Source organism: Patagioenas fasciata, chromosome 1 (assembly GCF_037038585.1).
Source record: "Patagioenas fasciata isolate bPatFas1 chromosome 1, bPatFas1.hap1, whole genome shotgun sequence".
In the NCBI taxonomy this organism is placed as follows: Eukaryota; Metazoa; Chordata; class Aves; order Columbiformes; family Columbidae; genus Patagioenas; species Patagioenas fasciata.
The window spans coordinates 124,842,501-124,862,930 of record NC_092520.1 but is presented as its reverse complement, the minus strand read 5'-3'; the positions used below and the strand labels follow the sequence as shown (position 1 = coordinate 124,862,930).

Here is a 20,430-nt window from a genome sequence, read left to right as displayed (position 1 = left end):
AATACTAAAACCAAAACTGTTTTCTAAGCTCATTTCAGAGAAGCAAGTAATTAAGATATAACGCCAGCTAATATATAAACAAGCAATAAACAATGAAGAGCCATACGTACAATGAGAACAGAACTAGAAGCTGATACAACAGCTGTTAAATGGTCCAGTATACTGTATCTTAAAAAGTTAAACTACAAGTGCCTCTTTGTTACATGCATTAGCTGGGTGGAAAGTAAAGGCAGGTTTTGGAAGCATAGCCACTGGCAAAGCACTGATAGTTGAACTTCTAAGAGTAAAAATATTGTCTGACCACATAATCTCCCAGTACACCAGACACCTGTAACACTGGAGCCCTGTACACAATGTCAAGCGCCTCCTGTCAGTCTGTACTAACAGATCCGTGAACCTGTGTTAAGACATAAAGCTAGAATAGTGAAGTTTAGGCTAGAATAGTCAGTGCAGCAAGAGAAGGACATAACAATGCGCACTCATGTTATTTTTGCATCCGTTATTCCTATTCACAACACAGGCTGCTCCAGTCCTGAGATCAACTGAAATTTTCTTACATGTCTATACTGCAAGAATATCCACTGAGGTATAATAGTCATCCACTTCCAGAGTGTCAGAATGCCAAAATCAAGACAATAAAACCAAAATGGTGACTTACCCCATTTAAAGGAAATGTTTTCCATCCTAGTTCTCCAATGGCAGCTGTAGTATCAAGTAACACAACTGAAAATGGAAAAAGAAATGGTGTGTTTGCAGAATTGCTTGGATTAGACATATACAAGATAGTAGAGCATAAAGTTGGTAAGAATTGAACTAGCCATGTTAACCAGGTATATCTGCTTAAAGCTATTAAAGCAATTAAAATGTTAAGAGTATGAATCAAAACAGAATCTAAACATTTAGGATTTCATGGCTTACATATCTTCACCAAATGCCTCAGAAGATACCACTCATAAAAAAATAAATCTTTTGCAGAAATCATTGTCAAATCACAATACGCTACCAATGCTTAATCATTAAAAGGTAACTGAACAAGTACACACAAGTCTGCAGTCCCTTGCCTGGAAATCTAGAAAGTCTGCACATGGACTTAAGCATTACAGCTAATAAAATAAAGAAAAACAGAGCTTCAAATGAACTGGGTGGAGGGGGGGAGAAAGGAAGGGAAAATAAAATAAAATTAAAACCAAAACAAAACCATAACAAACCAACCAACCAACAAAAAAAAAAAAACAACCCAACAAACAACCAAACAAAAAACCCACAAACAAACAAACACATAAACTTCCCACAAATAAAGTTGTACAATGCAAAATTGTATAACACAGAAAGACTAAGAACTTCAGAGTTGATACTTTATCGGGAATATCACAGAGCTGAAAGCTGCTACATATCTTTCCCATCATTTTTGCCATATTCATTTTGTCTTTCTAACATACGACAGGATGTGCATTATTGTACTTATATATTATAATACAGAGTGTTTTTGCATTATTTTAATATGTTAAGTTACATTAGTGTAATTTTTCTCTTCCTTTCACTAATAATGCGAAAATTATACATAACATAGCTCATAGTACTAAGGACGCTGACTGTAAACTAAATATTTATTACATGAGACATTGTACGTACATGTACTACTGCCCTCTAATGGATTTTTTTCATCTGGCCCTCTCATTTAAGAAATCTAAATTAGGATTTAAACATAAAATTAGGTTTTGTATAGGGTAGGTATTTTAATTATCAAGCCAGTGTGTTCTGAATGCTCAGTTCCTCCTTACAGCCCACAAATTCCATTTTTTTCTTCGGATGGTTAAATGATGGAGAAAAAATGAAGCTATTGGTTTGGAACATGACACCGCTATCCATACACTTGGGGGTTTTATGCTTTTGCACACTACCTTCCCTCTTATCTGTCCAAACAATCAATGTACAGCTATATATAATGTGTTTCTATAAAGCAATACAGCAGTAGCAGCAACAGCCAGGTCATGGTTTTTTGCCTTAAGGAAAAGACACATTGGCATAGAAACTGTGTGAACTCGCCAGCTTATTAGAGGAAACTTGACCTAGCATCTTCCTTCATCTTCTACATTAGTGACAATTAGAGTACCTCTATATTTGAATGCGTGTTGACTTTTAACCTGAAACCAAAATAGCCTGATCAGCAAATTTACAGTCAGGTAACAAGCTCAACACTAACCAAATAAAAGTTTAATGATTTATTTGAAGAAACTAATGACATTTTTAAAAGGATTTTCAACAAAGTGAGCGTTCTGCTCTCCACTTCCTTACCAATCCACCAGTTTAAGAAGCCTTGTGAATAACTTGAAGATAAATTAAACATTTATTTACAAGCCCTGTTTTACTTCCAAAAAATGGAATCCCTGTTTCCCCTGAGACTACTGCTGCCTTCCTATTACTCACAAAACTGTGATTTACAGCTGTCATACTATTTTCTATTTGCATCATGCTACCATATTCTTGTTGAAGAGTCAGAAAAGCATCTTCCCATTTGGCCTGTGATGCAGCAGTTTCCTCTGTAAACCTTCAAGTTGTAATGTATTGGAGATCTGTCAGTTCCAAAGCAATTAAACCATTGTGTTTAGATATTTCCTTTTCATTGAGATGACCAAATGCTCAGCTGGCTTCTGAGAATATTTCAGTTCATTTTAGGAGTTGGTTTTCTTCTTTCCATCTCTCCTCCTCTCCTCTCTCCACCCAGCAAACATGAACTATTTGTAAATATACTTGGTTTTCAGCTGAGGCTGTACATTGCTACATATCAAGTGCTATTCTGATGATATTTTAATTCTTTAATACAGAATTAAATAAATAATCAAATGAAAATCACAATATGTTACTGCCAAACCTATGGATCTGCAGGTAGAAATGAACTCTTTCAACAACAGCATTAGAGCTTGAGCATCATTTTCAGTTTTACAATTTTTGTGGTAGCAGGACCATGATTTAATAAACATCATCCAGGTATTCAAAACTAACACTTCCAAGGAACAAGTCCCAAAATACAGGAGGGAAAACTAATTCATTTCTTCAGTGGAGCCTAAATTAATTAATTCCTTACCTGAATTAATCAAATGCTATTTGCAAGCTCAAAGCTCTACATTAAAAAAATTAAAAAATAGAGTAAATTCGTCACTGAAAGTATATTAAGTTTAAATTTAGTTGAACCACGATCTAATAATATTTCTTCTATACATCTACCAAATTATCCCCATCAAACAACTGAGTTTTGTTAAATAAAATGCAATTTTTGGCACATTTTACATATCAGGCATCTTGTATGCTCACACATGCTCACCTATAGCCACCAAATCTGTTGGAACCTCAAACTGGAGAATTCAAACAATCAAACAACTACTAACAAGAATTAGAATGCTATCCCCTTCAGAGTCAGAAATGAAAATCATAAAAATTAAAAGACTATCTTTCCAACAGTACTTGGTGTTTTAAGACATAAAATAATTATCAATCAAAAATGTGCAAATACTGGTAGATCTAGTAAACATTATGTTTATGGTAAAGAAATACAAACCCCAGCAAAACAGTGAAATCAGCAGGGCTGGCTATACAAATGAGGATGCAGATAAAGTAATAAAATCCTCACACACTTCAGTGATTTGGAGATATCTACATGATAGACTTGAGAGTGGGACAGAGATACCCAAGCTGTCTTTAAATGAGGTAATTAAGAAGCAGTCTATCCCCAGCAGCACAGACCTGATGGCAGACAAATTTGCACTGCCAAGAAGCTTCCAACTTGCAGCTCCTTGGCAGAATATTCACCCTGCCAAAAAATCCAGCCTAAGAGGAATGTCCACATGTATACATCTGAATTACATACAGCAATAAGTGCATCTCCTCTGACTGGAGAATAGTGAAAGTTTTGAAAGAACGGGAAATTCACAAGCAAAGAGACTAAAAAGAGATGATGGACACTACACATATGATGCTTAAAATGAGAAAATTCCCTAAAAAGTTAATGGAACCATGAAGCTATATTTAGTGAGCTTTGTTCCTGCATTTACTTATTTATCCTCCTTTATATATCATAAAAAGCCCCATTCCTCTCAAATGAGATTTCACACAAAGTGGCCATTATGGACAAGCCATTAGCTGCCAGCATAACCAAAAGTGTGTGTCTGGAACTACAGCAGTCATGCAAAAAAGCTATAAATAAATTGGTTGCAGCTAGGAAATGTTATGGACATTTCTGACATGCAACCTCCACTTATAGCAGTCAGGTTTTTGAGGTGATGTAGAGTATAAAACTTGCAGAGTGATCAAGAGTAAAAGAGTGTTGGTCTGCCATAACAAACTCATGTCACAATTCAAAAGGAACTCAAAGAACCTTTTAAAAAATCTCTTTGGATATAAAGAACCTGGATTTAGCACTTGCATGTCCTTCCTTAAATAACTGAGCTCAGAATACTGTCACTTCCCAACAATAATACACAGACTTAAACAAACAGCTGTAAACCTATTGTTTTAGTTAACTGCACAGTTCCTACTTAGAATTTGAAAGGGATTAGCTTTGTTTCCCAGTACGTACTTGAACAGATATTACATTATTATAACTCATTATGCCATATTGAGGTCCAGATTCCTTTTTTTTTTTTGACATATCTTACACTGCTATTATTAGACTTTACAATTGAAATTAATCTTTTCAGAAATTTTGCCCGGTCCTGAGGGAACTGTTTTATTTAAAATTATGATGAGCAGAGTTCCAAGGACTGACAGTGTGGAATTTCAATTCTAATTCCAAAATACTGTTCTGAAAATGAACTCTACAATCTTGTCTGTACAATCAAGGAAAAAAGCCTTCCAAATATTAATTTCATTAGTTTCTTTTCTCCTTTCTTTACACATCTCTAACAGCCTGACCTAGCAGTTTTAAATGAAGAAAGGATTTTGGCCAATTTCATTGAGTCATAGTCTGACATCAGATCACTCAGCTTGATCTACTGCTCATTGTGGACTAATTTCACTGCTAGCTCTATAGAGGGTAAGGCAAAAATTTGCAAGGAAAATGGAACAACAGACATTAATTTCTTAAGACAACACTAGTAACTCAGGGAGCTGCAGAAAAATACCAGTGTGGGAAAAAAAAAAATCAAGAAAAAATGCTGCAACTCAGAAGAAGACAACTTGGCAGGACTGCAGACCAGCTCACTCCACCCCATCCCCCCCAGTTCATATTTGTAAGACAAACACACTCAGCTGCTCAAATCTCTCACTTCCAGCCCCCAAGAGAGTTTTGGCTCTCTTCTGAAGTGTCTGCACTTTTTTCCAGGTTTTATGCTCTTTTTCATTTAAAAATAGTATCACCTGCAGTATAATGAAATCATTCCTCTAACAATATACATTAAGATAAAGAACCCTGCCTACTTTTATATCCTGTTTATATACCCATGGTCACATTAGCCTATTAACTGCTGCAGCATTGCTCTCATAGGCAGTTATCAGTCCATCAAGATCACTTTCTTAATAGAATCACTCCTTTCCATCATTATTCTTCAGTTTGGGTTGCATTTTTGCACAATTTTTGTACAATGACCCATTTGTTTATATTAAAACAAGTTTTCACTTTTGAGGGGCTGACCTTTATTAAGTGATAAAGGCTGTTGCCTGTCTGCACATCTTCCTTATCTACTCACTACTCTGTTGTCAGCTACTCATTTTGTATTTATTTCCATATTACTAATGAAAAACGTTGACCAGTCAGAATTTTGAATGGTATATAAGGAATATCTAAAATTCTGTGATTTAACAGTCACTGAAAACTACTTTAAGGTTCCTTAGACCTAATTTTTTCAAAATCCATTTACTAAAAAATTTGGTAAGCTTTTTACTGTCAGAACACTTTGTGATATTTTGTCATATTTACAAAATCTAAACATGTTAGTTCTATGGCTTGTCTGCTTGGGGAAGACAGGAAGAAGAGTGAGGTTTACAACAAGTTACCTTTGGCAATTAATGTGTAATCAACTCGGAAAAAATTATTTAAATGCTATGGGGTTTTGACCAGGCCTGTTTTCCATAAAACAAATGAAATGGCATTCATTATACACATATCAATTGAATCCTTTTCCAGCATTTCCATTGTTTTGCATGCAACAGCTATCTGGTTTAGGCAAGATTAACGAGCTGCAGTAATAAAGGATGAGGAGCACCTGTCTAGATAGCAATTCTGCTGGGAAAGTATATAGGAGTCATGGCAAATCATAGAGTAAACAAAGTATTGACAATGCTGTTTGACTGAGATAAACAAACAGGATTATAGCCAGTAAAATATATAGAGTAATCCTTCACCTCTCTGCAGCATTTATAAGGCTTTAGTGGCAGTGCTGTGTCTAGTTTTCAGTGCCTTACTTCAAAGGATGCGTGAATCAGTTGCAAAGACACCAGAAGTGAGCAGCAGGAACGATGAGGTCTCTAGAAAGGCTCTGGAAGGTCTGAGAGCACTGGAGTCGTTTACCTCAGGGGTTACATTAGAAGGACCAGCCACTAACAATCTCCTAGGGTGTAAAAGGCTGTTTAAGGCACAAGAGAGTAATTTGTTCGCTATGTTAATGTCCAAAAAGGAAGGAGGGACTTAATTTAAAGTGAAAAGAGTTTTATGTTGGACTTCAGGAAAATCCTTGCTACTCCTACAGTTGTAAAGAAGAGGGATAGTTGTGACTAATTGGGAAGCTGGGGAATCTCCACTATAGGAGGCTTTTAAAGCACCTTAAACTCTGTCAGACCTGGTTTCTACATCATCTCATGTTGCCTTGGGGCAGAACAGGGGAGCTCAATGACTTCTCGAATCCTCTCCAATGCTGTGATTTTTATAAATATCTAGTTACCTGGTTAATGGTGCTTTGCTTTTCTGTTCAAACCAGTACTAACACCTACGCTCTTCCAATATTCTTGAATTCCCTGAGTCCCCAAACTCATTAAATTTATGATCAGTAGCCCAGAGATCTCCTCAGCCAATTCTTTCAGGACTCCGGGAAGAGAACTATTTATGCCAGATGGGGAGTACTTCATATTCTTCATGTTATGTGAATAAATTACTAATTTCTAATTTGCTCAATTCTGAACACCTTATTTTCTGCACCTTTCTAAAAATAGTTCAATACCATTCACACAAACATTTTTATTCATAATACAACAGGGAAACTCTCATTATCCTGAGTACTGTGAGACCTGAGCTTTTCCCTAAGTCACTTAGCTCCTATTTTCAATTTTCTACACTTCGTATTTTCTAACATGTATTGATTTCCACATGTATCCTCTCTTTTCCATTAATTATTACAAGTGTTTGTATTTCTAGCTTATTTTTTCATGTTAACTCTAATGTAGGTTGAGCTGTTATCCAGAACTGGCCTTTTTTTATTGAGCAATTATTTTGATCAAGAATTTTTAAAAGGAATTTTCACTTTCACCTTTTTCATCTCACATTTGCACACTCATAGAAACTTATGATTAGAATTCTCCTCAAATGAATGAGAACTGGTCAGAATAATTTTTCATGTACAAAACCCAACATCTCATTCATGATAAATTCACCTTCTCAGTCCTAAGAAGTTTGCAACATTATTAGATTGGGTGCAATATTTTTTATGTTGGATAACTGTCTGCCTAACTTGGTGGTGTTCTACTCTCAGTTATATGAGGTCTCCAGTGAGCACCTTCAAAAACTAATTCCCCGACAGCACTGTTTTTCTTTCCATATATTACATACAGATGCTTAAGGAATAACTTGCCCTATTTTCTAACTTTATTCAGTTATCTGTTTCAGTCTTACTGTTCCCTACTATGTGGGCAAATATAATTTCAAAACCTGTTACCCCGAGCTAACAAGATCAAAACAGTGGTTCTTTCATATAAAATCCCACTACCCACTTTTTTTATTTAACCTTTTTTCCCTAGAGAACCTTTTTACTTATTTCTTAGCAAAATCATTTAAAAAAATATATTAAAGTTTATGCTCTTTGCTGTGTCATTTTATGCTTTCCTACACTTTCATAGTGCTCCTGCTTCTTTAGAGCCAACATCCTTTCCATACCTTACGTGCAAACATGGATAATCTCCCAAGAGTGGAAGTCTGCTGTAATCCTACTGCTCCATCTTTCACTATCATAGAATGTAAGCCAACATTTTCCCACCAAAAGCTTCAGTTTTACATATCCTTTTTCATATCGCCCTGCTCCCATTCTCACTTGAAAAATCAATGTCAATCCCTTTATTCCCATGTTGCACTATTATCTGCATTGTTAATCACTGCAGAGCCCTCAGTTACAGAGTAACTTCACCAGATTAGGTGTTAAATAGAAAAAGTTAAATGAAGCCCTGATTTACTTCACATTACTTAGAAGAACAAGTCATGAACATTATATATGATTATATCTGTAGAAAGGGGAGTTACATGAACATCCACTCAACTTATATTTGCATGAACAAAAATCCAGTTTTACAATTATTTCCAAACAACAAGGCATGTAGCCATGGTAGGATGAAAAAATACTCTGATTCTAAACAAATAATCTAATGTGTGTTTCAGAATCTCCAAAGTCTCTATTAAAAAAATGTAAATTTTAATTAAATCCAGTGATACTTGACACTCAAAATTCTAACAAGCAGGCATAATTAATTTTATTACTTCTACAGCACCACGGGATTAAGGTATTTGTCTTTTACCAGCATCTTCTAAGATTTTGTAAATGGTCTACTTCACGTCTAAATTCTCTTTATCTAGAAATGATTGTTGAAATCATCACTGTAAATTTTGATGGATTGTCATAAAAATCTGCTCTTCTGTAGAAAGCCTTTGGCTTTCATATGCAGGGAACTATAGACGACAGTTAGGTGTTATTTCAACAATAAAAAGACCATAACTAGAATATATAGTCAGCTAGTAACCTATTGCATTTACTGTGGCTTGTTTTTAGTATTTTAACATGTACCTTTCTGAAGGCAGGACAGTGGATTTTGAAAAAGTGGTGGGTCTGTGGTTGCAGTCTGCCAAGCTTTACATTAAGATTAGGCTTTAAAGTATCCAACCACAAACATTTCTTATTTTAACAAGAGCATTTTTACTCCCTTCCTAATGCCACTTTATTGTAAAATATGCCATCATAGTACTTTAAACACTTGTCAAAATGCTCTGATAAGCAATTATTGTAATTTACACTTTATAACTGTACACAGCCCATTGAACACACCTGCAACCTGTCTTACATCTACTTTAAATTACATGATTGATAGCTAAAATTTTTTAATTTTAGGATCAGGAAATGTTTGAAATACTGGACAAATTAAAACATCTATCAAGTTTGAGCTTAAGACACAGTAAGATTAAAAAAAAAAAACTGAGATGGAGAGACTTATTTTCAGGAAATGAGAATCCTTACACTCAAAAGAAATAATAGTAAACTTTTATGTTCAGTTTTTGCCATTATTTTGTAGCCTGTTTTCATAGCATTAAAATTACTTAGAATAGTGCTAAAATACTCATTAAAAACAAACTACAAGCTCCACACCAATGCAACCACCATGCTTTAATGGTTTCTCTGCACATGCAGATATGACCACTTTGATATCAAATGTCTCTCTAAAGTAACTTATGAAGGGCAAAAGTCTTTAAAAGGATATTCTACTAGGATAACATGTTGACTGTCTTTTTTCAATATCAAAGTGCTGTCTTGTCTTACAACTGTTTAGAACATAGACAAATATTCCAAAGAAAGAGGAGAAGTTAAATTATTTATCAGTCACTAGCACATAACACCAGTCAGTAAAAGATATGGTCTTGCCCAGTAAGGCAGGTTCCATGTTTCACTTCATGAATACAAAGTGGAGCCTTGGGAATCATCCTGATACATTCAGTGGCACCAAATGAACGAAGCATGTAGAAAATGTATCTGTCAGTGCAGAAATACATGACAATTTCTGCACTGAAATCTTTCTGGGATAATAGATACAATCTCAAATTGTACACATTTAGATCTTAACTACATATTCTGCCCCTTTGCAAGTTTTTTGCCCTAAGACAACTGTAAACATTATGTATTTTGGGGCCTAACATAAGTGCTTGCTTCTCCAATGTGAGTCTTACTCACAAACATGAGAAAAAATTACTGAGGTAAAGAGAAAGCATAATCAGATCTAAAAGAAATGGGATTGGAGGAAAGCAAATGTCACTCCAGTCTTCAAAAAGGGCAAGAAGGAGGACCCGGGTAATTATAGACCAGTCAGCCTCACCTCTGTCCCTGGGAAAGTAATGGAACAGCTTATCCTTGGTGTCATCTCAAGGCATATCAGGGATAAGAGGGTTATTAGGGGCAGTCAGCATGCCTTTACCAAGGGTAAGTCATGCTTGACCAACCTCATAGCCTTTTATGAGAATGTAACAAGGTGGATGGATGATGGCAGAGCGGTGGATGTGGTCTACCTTGACTTCAGTAAAGCCTTTGACACAGTCCCTCACAGCATCCTCACAGCTAAATTGAGGAGGTGTGGTCTAGACAATAGAGTAGTGAGGTGGGTTGCAAACTGGCTTAGAGAGAAGCCAGAGAGTGGTGGTCAATGGTGCGGAGTCCAGTTGGAGGCCAGTATCTAGTGGAGTGCCTCAGGGGTCAGTACTGGGGCCAATATTATTCAATATATTCATTAATGATTTAGACGAGGGAATTGAGTGTACTATCGGCAAGTTTGCTGATGACACTAAGCTGGGAGGAGTGGCTGACACGCCAGAAGGCTGTGCTGCCATCCAGCGGGACCTGGACAGGCTGGAGAGTTGGGCGGGGGATAATCTGATGAAATTTAACAAGGGCAAGTGTAGAGTCCTGCATCTGGGCAGGAACAATCCCAAGTTCCAGTATAGGTTGGGGCATGACCTATTAGAGAGCAGTGTAGGGGAAAGGGACCTGGGGGTCCTGGTGGACAACAGGATGACCATGAGCCAGCACTGTGCCCTGGTGGCCAGGAAGGCTAATGGCATCCTTGGGTGTATTACAAGGGGGGTGGTCAGTAGATCGAGAGAGGTCCTCCTTCCCCTCTACTCCGCCCTGGTGAGACCCCATCTGGAATATTGTGTCCAGTTCTGGGCCCCTCAGTTCAAGAAGGACAGGGAACTGCTGGAGAGGGTCCAGCGTAGGGCAACAAAGATGATTAAGGGAGTGGAGCATCTCCCTTATGAAGAAAGGCTGAGGGAGCTGGGGCTCTTTAGTTTGGAGAAGAGGAGACTGAGGGGTGACCTTATTAATGTTATAAATATATAAAGGGTGAGTGCCACAAGGATGGAGTCAGGCTCTTCTCAGTGGCAAACAATGATAGGACAAGGGGCAATGGGATCAAGCTGGAACACAAGAGGTTCCACTTAAATTTGAGAAGAAACTTCTTCTCAGTGAGGGTAACAGAGCACTGGAACAGGCTACCCAGGGAGGTTGTGGAGTCTCCCTCCCTGGAGACATTCAAAGCCCGCCTGGACACATTCCTGTGCGACCTCACCTAGGCGTTCCTGCTCCAGCAGGTGGATTGGACTAGATGATCTTTTGAGGTCCCTTCCAATCCCAAACATACTGTGATACTGTGAATACCTCAGAAATAGACGAACCACCAAGTTTTCCTCAGGTAACTGTGGAATGGGGAGTGAATAGGTAATACCCTACATCTCCTAGCCTGTAATACTTTTCTTTTTTCCCCCAGGAGCAGCACCAAAGTGATTTCAAAGTGATTTAGCTGAACGCTGCACTTCCAAATAGGGGGTAAAACAGGAGGAGGTTCTCAAATCCAGAGATCAGCCAGAAGGGAGTAATTCCTACATTTGTAATGCATCAGAAGGGGCTGAGGGCTGCAAAATCAGCCCTGCAGGCAGGCACCAAACACAGAACTGAAGAATAAGTCTGGGTAGGTAGAAGCAGACCGCTCAACTTTAGTGGACTCCTCAAAGAGAATGAGATGGGAAAAAAGCGGAACAATCTGTTCTCAACCAGTGAGTCAGCTTTCGTTTCTAAAATATTCCTTTTCAGCGGGGATTCCTGTTAAAATGAAGTGAGATAAATTAATGTTGTTCACAGGTCGAGAAAATAACACCAGAGTTGGTTTATGCCACATAGCTGTATTATTTTCCTAAGCTTGTGGTTTCACATGTGAGATACATGGAACTCCATAGCTAACCCTGATAAAAATGGGAGTCACAAAATTATGATAGGAGCTCAGCTGCCCTATGTAATACTTTTCATTCTGACTTGAAAAAGCTAATACATACTCAATTCACCATCATGTTCACGTTGGGTAGATTTTTCTAAATGAACATGAATACCTGACAGTTTTGCCAGCTCTGTTTATTAACCTGAGTACATCCTCATTAGGGAAATTAGAAACAAGTGAAATTCAGATAAATGGATTTATCTTTCCTAGCACTAGTAAAGTACAAATGATTTGTGTGTTGAAGTCAATCCTGTTAGATTGCACTTGGTTTTGTAGTCATGATGCTAGGCTTAAAATTCTCCACTTTGCTGTTAACATTTCATTTTCTGCATTCTTACAAGGATTTGCTTTTATGTCTTTTTTTTTTTTTTTGAGTGGTGATAAAATGAACAGCTTACATGAAAACCATCCATAAGTGAAAAAAAACATACAAAAGCTTTTAGAAAAGTGTAACACCTATACATATCTGTCTGTCAGACTAATTACTTAGCTAATAGTTCCATATTTACTGCTCCTATACTCTGCATTTCTCAGAATTTCCTCTTTCATGGGGGCAGAAACTTCCCACAGGAGTCCACGGGGATCATCAAACCCACCCTGTGCACCCATTCCTTCTTGTACTGCACCGATCCAAAGACCCAGCCTCTCTATTAGTGAAGTGTGAAATGGTATTGCAAGGGTTTGTTGCCGCTGCTTCACACACAACTGAGAAGGCTGGTACAGAGGCACCTTTGACCAGGTCATCTGTCTCTTTCCAAATAGAATGAGAACCAGAATCAATACAGACCATTTCCACAACAGTCCTTTTAAAGAAAGAAGTTTTGAAGAGAACAGCTGATAAAGTGACAAATAGGGGCTGGGAAGACAGATGGCCAGTGCTTACTCAAGTAGTTACTTAATAACCATAATGAAAAATTAGCTGTTTAGTGACTCTAAGGAACAGAATAGACAGATGTTAGGAGAGGTACAAAGGCTGAAGCAACAAAAGAGAGTTTGTGCTTGACTGGAGCACAGCCCCATGAAGAGCTGTTTGAGATTCTCTAGCTCAAGAACTGAGGCAAGGGACCAGTTCAGGCTCCCTGGCAAGGCCTTTGAGGGTGCACGTTCTCAGAGGTGCAGTCAGAGCTGCAGAGCATGCTGCTTCAGACAGGTCGAGAGCAAGAATCAGGAGGCTGAAACTCTGACATACAGGCCAGTCAGATGTGGGAACAACAGTCAGTGAAGTCTCAGGCATGAAATGTGAAGGCACGCACTTCTACCGTGGCACAGACCTGTCCACTGAAGCCAAAGACTCTCTACTCTTTTTTCTGCTAGTTCTGCAGTTCAGCATAACTTCTTAACTCCAGGCAGCTAAGTAGGGGTTTATCCACTGTGCTGGTTTGACTGAAAGTGAGTTAATTTTCTTCAGGCAGTTAGAAACCTTTCTTTTTCATAGCTAGCATGGTGGTTGTTTGAATTTAGTTTGAGAACCAAAATCTAACACCCTGGGACAGAGTTAATTATTTTTAGTTGTTGTCTGGGGGCCAAGAATGTTTTGACCGCTCTGCCCACAGGTGTGAGGCAGCTAGTAAGGGGGGCATAGATGGGGCAGACCTTGACTGACATCCAGACTGATCAATAAGAACATTCCATGCCATTAGCATCGTGCTTCATGTTTAAGGAGAGTTGGGATTTTCCGGCTAAGGAGAGAGGAGACCCATTCTGGTTTCTGCTTCGTTTTGGTGGAGTTTTGTTTGGGAGTTCTTTCAGTTCGGTCTTTTGCCATCCAGCCGTTTGCAGAGGCCTCTCGGCCTTACTACCTTTTTCACTCTTCTCTCTCTCTGGGATCAGCTTTTCAGGACCAGGTGCTGCTTCCTGGGACTGGCTGCTCAGTGTGGATGGAGTTCATGAGGAACTGCATTATGTATCTTTTATTTTATATTCTATTTTCCAGTATATATGTGGTAGTATTAGTAGCGGGATATTAATATTCTTTTATTTGACAGTGTTTATCTCAATCTACAAGTTTCTCAGTATTAGTAGCGGGATATTAATATTCTTTTATTCGACAGTGTTTATCTCAATCTACAAGTTTCTCCCTTCCCTTTTGATTCTCTCCCCTATTTGGGGGTGGAGGAAGGGAACTGAGCAAGTGGCTACCTTGGTTTTGAATTGCTAGCATGGGTTAAACCATCACACCCACACTCAGTCCATATTTTTTACATCATAAAATGAAATGCAGTCATTCCCATTTTGCAAGCAGAAAAGCTACAGTATAGAAAGCACAGCTGTTCATTCTGTTACATTGTTGCATTGTTGCAGTCTGAACTACCACCCAGAATTTATCTACAAGTCATACAAATGAGCCTCCAGAAGTGACAGGACATCATTACTATTATTATTATTATTATTATTATTATTATTATTATTATTATTATTATTATTATTATTATCATCATCATCATTATCATTATTATCATCATTATTATTTTTATTATTATTATCCACTGCAGATCTGCCATATAAACAGGATGAAGTCAGTATTTTGTACTCAAATAAAAGGGCCTGCTTCCTGATCTCGCTAACAACCTAACAATGCAAGTGGCATGCAAAGGGTAGGGGAGGGCTATCAAGGCCACAGTTGTATTTTTTCTGTTTGTTAAAGGTGATGTGGTTAGTCATGATTTTAGCTGCCAGTAGTTAAGGGAAGTCATCTGTAGAGCCACAAGTTGTAGGTGTATCAATGCACAAGCAGTCATAACTTTCAAAAGCATCAATGCTCTCAAGCAAAATGATCAGTGTTTCTCCTTCGATTTAAGTGGCATCTCATTTGCTTGATAAGTTATCTACTTTAGAAGGGAAATATTTAAGATAGTTTGCCTTACTTCTGTAGTCTGAAAGTGATCATGATGTATCAAAAAAGAGTTTAGCAGAATTCATATTAAAAAAAAAACCTTCCAGGAAGAAACACAAAGGCAACTCAGAAAATATGAGGTTAACATTTGGCTATATTAAATGCTTTTTTTAGTGCAGAGTCTCAAAAAAATATACCAAAGTAAATGCAAGTAAATGCTTATTAGAAAGACGAGTTGTTCTGCTCATGACAAATACTCCCAGAGATATCCCCAGTTTATATTCATGATGATAAAAAATGTCTTATCTCCTTTGATTAAATATCCACACAGCCAATCACTTCCATGTTTTTCAGCTTTGTAACTGTATTTCACTGAGAGTCAGTCTGTCACTTTTTCCACTAGCTCTTCATTTATAATTTGTGGTGTCAAGTACCAAGCTTTCACAGCATGAACATTTTACAGGTGCTAGGTCAGGCTGTCAAGCTAAAGTACATGCTAATAATTGGTAGCTTTTAAAGTCTTGGTCTCTTTACCTACAGTGGAACATCAGCATGAAGGCTCTATTGTTTTTACAAAATAATCAGCTTTCCACTACTTTTAACGTTATCAACAAATAAATATGCAGCATCCTGTCATCCCTTGACAGGATATGAGTTTTGACTATCTAACCAAAGATCAAATTGCTTTAAAAGATTGGACAGCACGGAGTACTCTCTTTGACTATGTACAGACTTTGAGCTTTGAATGATATACTTTTAATGCACATATACGGAGATTAAAATTTCAAAGATAACTGAAGAGCATAAAACAGATCTAAGAATGCCATCATTCATGTAGTAAACAGTTATTCCTGGTCTGTTGAATCACTGGTCTCATATTCAATGGTATATAGTTACCCACTTATTTTTCTTTTGTGACGATATGATAATCTAATTCCAGAAAACAAACTTTTTTTTTTTTCTGATTTCACACTGAGAATGTCAAAAGACTGCTTTCCCTATTATTTTATTATTTTTTTCAGATTTTCTAGAGTGCAAGAGATGATTTGGATATGATACAGGAAACAATTTTCAACCTATCTCTTCCTTGTCCATAGCTCTTTAGACGCCAGCAAAAGAAAAAAGGTGATGGAAATAAGAGCATTATACTAATACTTTTTTTTTTTTTTTTTAAATAATTAAAGAAAAAAAAATCCTGGTAAAACAGAGTAAAAACATTCACTTCTGATATGACTGAAAATAGCGCTTTTGGTAACAAGGGGTTGTCAAGTGTAACACATATGAATGTGGAAAGCACTTGTGAGACTTGCACTGACCTGAAATGAACATATCTTGGGCACAATGATTTGGCAGGTGCAGCATTGCATCACTACTGCTGGAAATGCAGTAGCATTCAGTGCCTGACTTAGTTCAAAGCACTGCTTCAAAGGGCTACTTGAAACTCAAGTGCCTGTTATACAACCCAGTGATGCAAGGGGAATGTCACCGATGATCACTGAAGCACTGCCAAGGGACTCTGAATGCAATGCCAAATACAGACTACACAATACTACATCCGCAATGTCACTGCAGAATACGGCAATCTTTGTATTTGAATAATTATTGCAAAGTTAATGTTTGAATTAAAATTTGTTTTATACCATTTTTCTTTGAAACTTTTTTACCCTCTTTTGCCATTCCGTCTGAAGTGTCTGAGTCCAGAAAATGTGAAAAGGGGACAAATAGCACCATGACTGTGGAGAAGAATTACTCTATTCAAGGGAAAAAAGGGAATAATTTAATTTTTTTTTTTTTTGCTCCTATCTGAAGAAGACAATGTAGTGAAAATGCTCAATCTGGCTGGGAAGGCTATCTAGTATATCATAGAATTATAGAACTATAGAATGGTTTGGGTTGGAAAGGACCTCTACAGATCATCTAGTCCAATGCCCCTGCCACAGGCTGGGACATCTTTCACTAGATCAGGCTGCTTATAGTCTTGTCCAGTCTAGCCTTGAACACTTCCAATAATGGGACATTCACAACTTCTCTGGGCAATCTGTTTCAGTGTCTCACTACCCTCATCATATCCAATCTAAATCTACTTTCCTTCAATTTAAACCATTGCCCCTTGTCCTGTCACTACAGGCCCTGGTAGAAAGTCTGCCCCCATCTTTCTTACAAGCTCCCTTTTTATAATGAAAGGCTACTATAAGATCTCCCTGGAGCCTTCTCTTCTCCAGGTTAAAATGAAATACTTTAGGATGAAAATTAAGTATACAATTACATCCCTAGTTTAAAAAAGCAATGATAATTGGAAATAATAATTAAAATGGAATACAAATTCATTACAGATTTCATAAATCTATGTCGGCCTATGGCCTCTTCTCTTACAAGAGCTATGACCATGCCTGAGCCATTCAAAAAACTGTGCTTGTTACTCTCACTTTCCCACCTGCTTAAAATCTCAGTTCTCAGACTATTAACATAATACTATCTCATGGCAGGCTACTCTACCCTCTACATAAATGCAACCCACTATTATTTAACATTGTCTGCTACCAACAATAATGCATGCCTTGATCAGAATCTCCATGTGCTTTTTTGATTATCCAGAGTCTCTTCATTTCCAGTGCTTGCTCTCAATCAGAACAAGTGATTCAAATCTCATATTTAATTTAAAACAGATGAAGGGGGAATTTAAGATGTTTCATTCGTGTAAATGCCAAATTTATAGCAATGAATATTATCTTTTGTATTGCTATACAGCTTAATTTATTTCATCTAAGAGCAATAAAACAGAGTAAGTACTAAGCGATCCTAATAGCCAAGCAGAATCAAAATATGGAAGAAAAAGCTGAAATCTGAATTATATTGCATTAAGGTAAAATTACAGGTGAATTTGAAGACAATTTAATTCCATTTGACTTTGAGAATGCATTACTTTTTCAGCCTTATTTCAGTATTATACAAACTGAAAAGTGTTTTGACTCTGCAAAAATTATGAAACATTGTGTTTTTATAGTAAAGATATCATTAAATTACTATTTGTGTGGCAACACCATATTGGTAGTGAACATTATAGCTTATCACGTACATTTTTTTGTACAAATGTCCGAAATAAATCTGGGTTAGGAAACTGAAACAAGTTGCAAAAGTTTTTAGCTGCTTTAAATAGAGAGCAACAGAGGCGAGGAAGTGCATAAAAGGCATGCTTTTGAGAGAGACAGTATTTAACTGTGCAATTCATAGTGTATTTCTTCAAATGTCAGTCATGACACTGATCTTATTTAATATTTAAGTAATGTCCTTGGACAAAGTAGGTTTGTTCTAATGAGATTATTTTCCTGGGAAAGCTGGGAGGCATTGTCAACACAACTGAAAGATGGAACTCTATGTGGGGGGCTATGGGGAGAGAAGAAATGATTCTTCGTATCTCAGATAATAAAGAAGAGAGGACACTACATACAAATTATAAGACAATCCAAAAGGAGCTAAGGAGAACTTCATTTATGAAGTGCAAGCCTAGCAGCAAATAGAGAAGCTAAGACATGCACATATTAGCTGATGACAAGCCAACCAAGGACCAATCAAACAATGTGGGAATGAAGGAGACACATGTCATCATAGAAAGTGTCACATATTTCTCATAAAAATACTACTATTCCACAAAGTACCAGCAAAATATCACCAGCAAAACTCCACGTGCTTCTGGCCACCTTTGTTCAATAAAGAATAAACTAAAAAGGCATGAAAGACAGACAAAGACACCTGTAACTGCCACCATGATCAGATATCTCTTGAATGAGAGGTGAAAACAGCATGCCAAAACCCAAAAGAAGAGACATGATTCTTCCTACAGTAATGTAGCTATTATAGATAAAAACTGACAATGGAAAGATGTTCTTAAGCTTTGGTACAACACCAATGCAAGTATAAATGAATAAGCACCGTCCACTAATAAATGCAGCTTATAAACGCAATTTAATTTCATAGGACTGAAGTTTGGAACAACCTTCCAATGTGGGTTAGTAAGGGAACATCACTTAATTAGATTTAAGATGAAAACTAGTCACCTTGTTGAACAGCATCATAAGAGGCATTTGATTGTGGTAACAAGAGCTCTTTCCCAATCCTGTGTTCCAGTTACAATCAAGAGAACCACTGTGTGAACAGTCTTAGCATATACCACAAATGCAAATACTGTTTTTTCTGTCAAGAACAATTTAAAAAAGCTTTCAATGCCAATAATGCTACAGTAAAATATTTTCTTTACCTCAAAGGAAATTAAGCAACTTGCTGAATGATAAACTGGCTCTTCTGTTGTCAGTTTCCTTTCCTGCCTTTGAGGCCAATGTTAACTTCTACCCTCCATCCTACTTCCTTTTGGAACAGAGTAAAAAGTATTTAAATACTTCTTGAACTCCCTTCACAGAACTATAATATAGATCTTCCTGAACTGCTGCATTTATCTTTAACATAAGTCTCCAAAGGACATAACCCACATTATGGACCAATAGCCTGTAAAACTGAATTTTATGAACTGTAGCAGTTTGAGCAATCAAAAATTGAATCAATGGACTCAAGTTGATGGCAATTCTTCCCTACTCTATGGAGGAATTAATTTCTTTTTATATTTTTTAAAAAAAAACATACTTTTCAAAACTGTTAGAACATGCTTAGAGTCTAAAAACATGTATGCTTACACACAGAGATGCCATGTTATTGAACAAGTGATCTTTTTTTCCCAAAAAATTTTATAAATTAGAGTATTCACGTGAGAGAGAGTCAGAAGAACTTGATTTTTAATCTTCTCTTCCTTCTTCCTACTTCATTCTCACCTCTCTTATAAAAATGTGCTGTTCCATCTTATTATCTGAAAAGAGGGGATATCCCACCACTATTTTAGGAGCTTTAGTCATAGATTGTATGACTTTACCGCAATGAAAATCACACTTATGTTCCTTGAAGCTGCATAAATATGTTTACCTCTGCTCAGGTAATACTACCTCCATGAATCTCACCAAGAATCTTCTTTTATTAATAAAGCATTTAATATCAAGTTTATGTCTTAATTTCTTTTCATAGTTTTCTCTTAATTTAAACCAGATCAAAAAATCTTTTGACATATGTTCTACGCAGTAAAGACCCCAAAACCCAAACATTCAAAGTAACTTTTTTGTGCATGCTGAGTAACTGTGAAGTCAACCTGAGCCAGTACCCGGTAGCTCAAATAATCAAGTCAGTTGGACAGTTTATTCACTGAATCACTGAGTTTTATGTAACCACAACTCATTTGGACATAAGAACACTGGATATCAGAAAAGAAAAAATTCCTCAGATCAGAATCAAGCATCCACATCACACTTGAAAGTTTAAATACATTAGTGCAAAAG

At 37.0% G+C, this 20,430-nt stretch overlaps 1 protein-coding gene across 6 annotated transcripts in view; it reads right to left on the bottom strand.

The window, feature by feature from the left end:
- Positions 1-20,430, bottom strand: part of EPHA6 (EPH receptor A6) — a 492,663-nt gene that overhangs the window by 455,618 nt on the left and 16,615 nt on the right. For 5 of the 6 annotated variants that reach the window (XM_065853097.2, XM_065853115.2, XM_065853107.2 and 2 more), the window contains exon 2: positions 659-723. The exons of the other annotated variant lie outside the window; for it this stretch is intronic. In XM_065853097.2, coding sequence (XP_065709169.1) covers positions 659-723 — 65 coding nt within the window. The remainder of the gene's footprint in view (positions 1-658; positions 724-20,430) is intronic. 6 annotated transcript variants of the gene reach the window in all.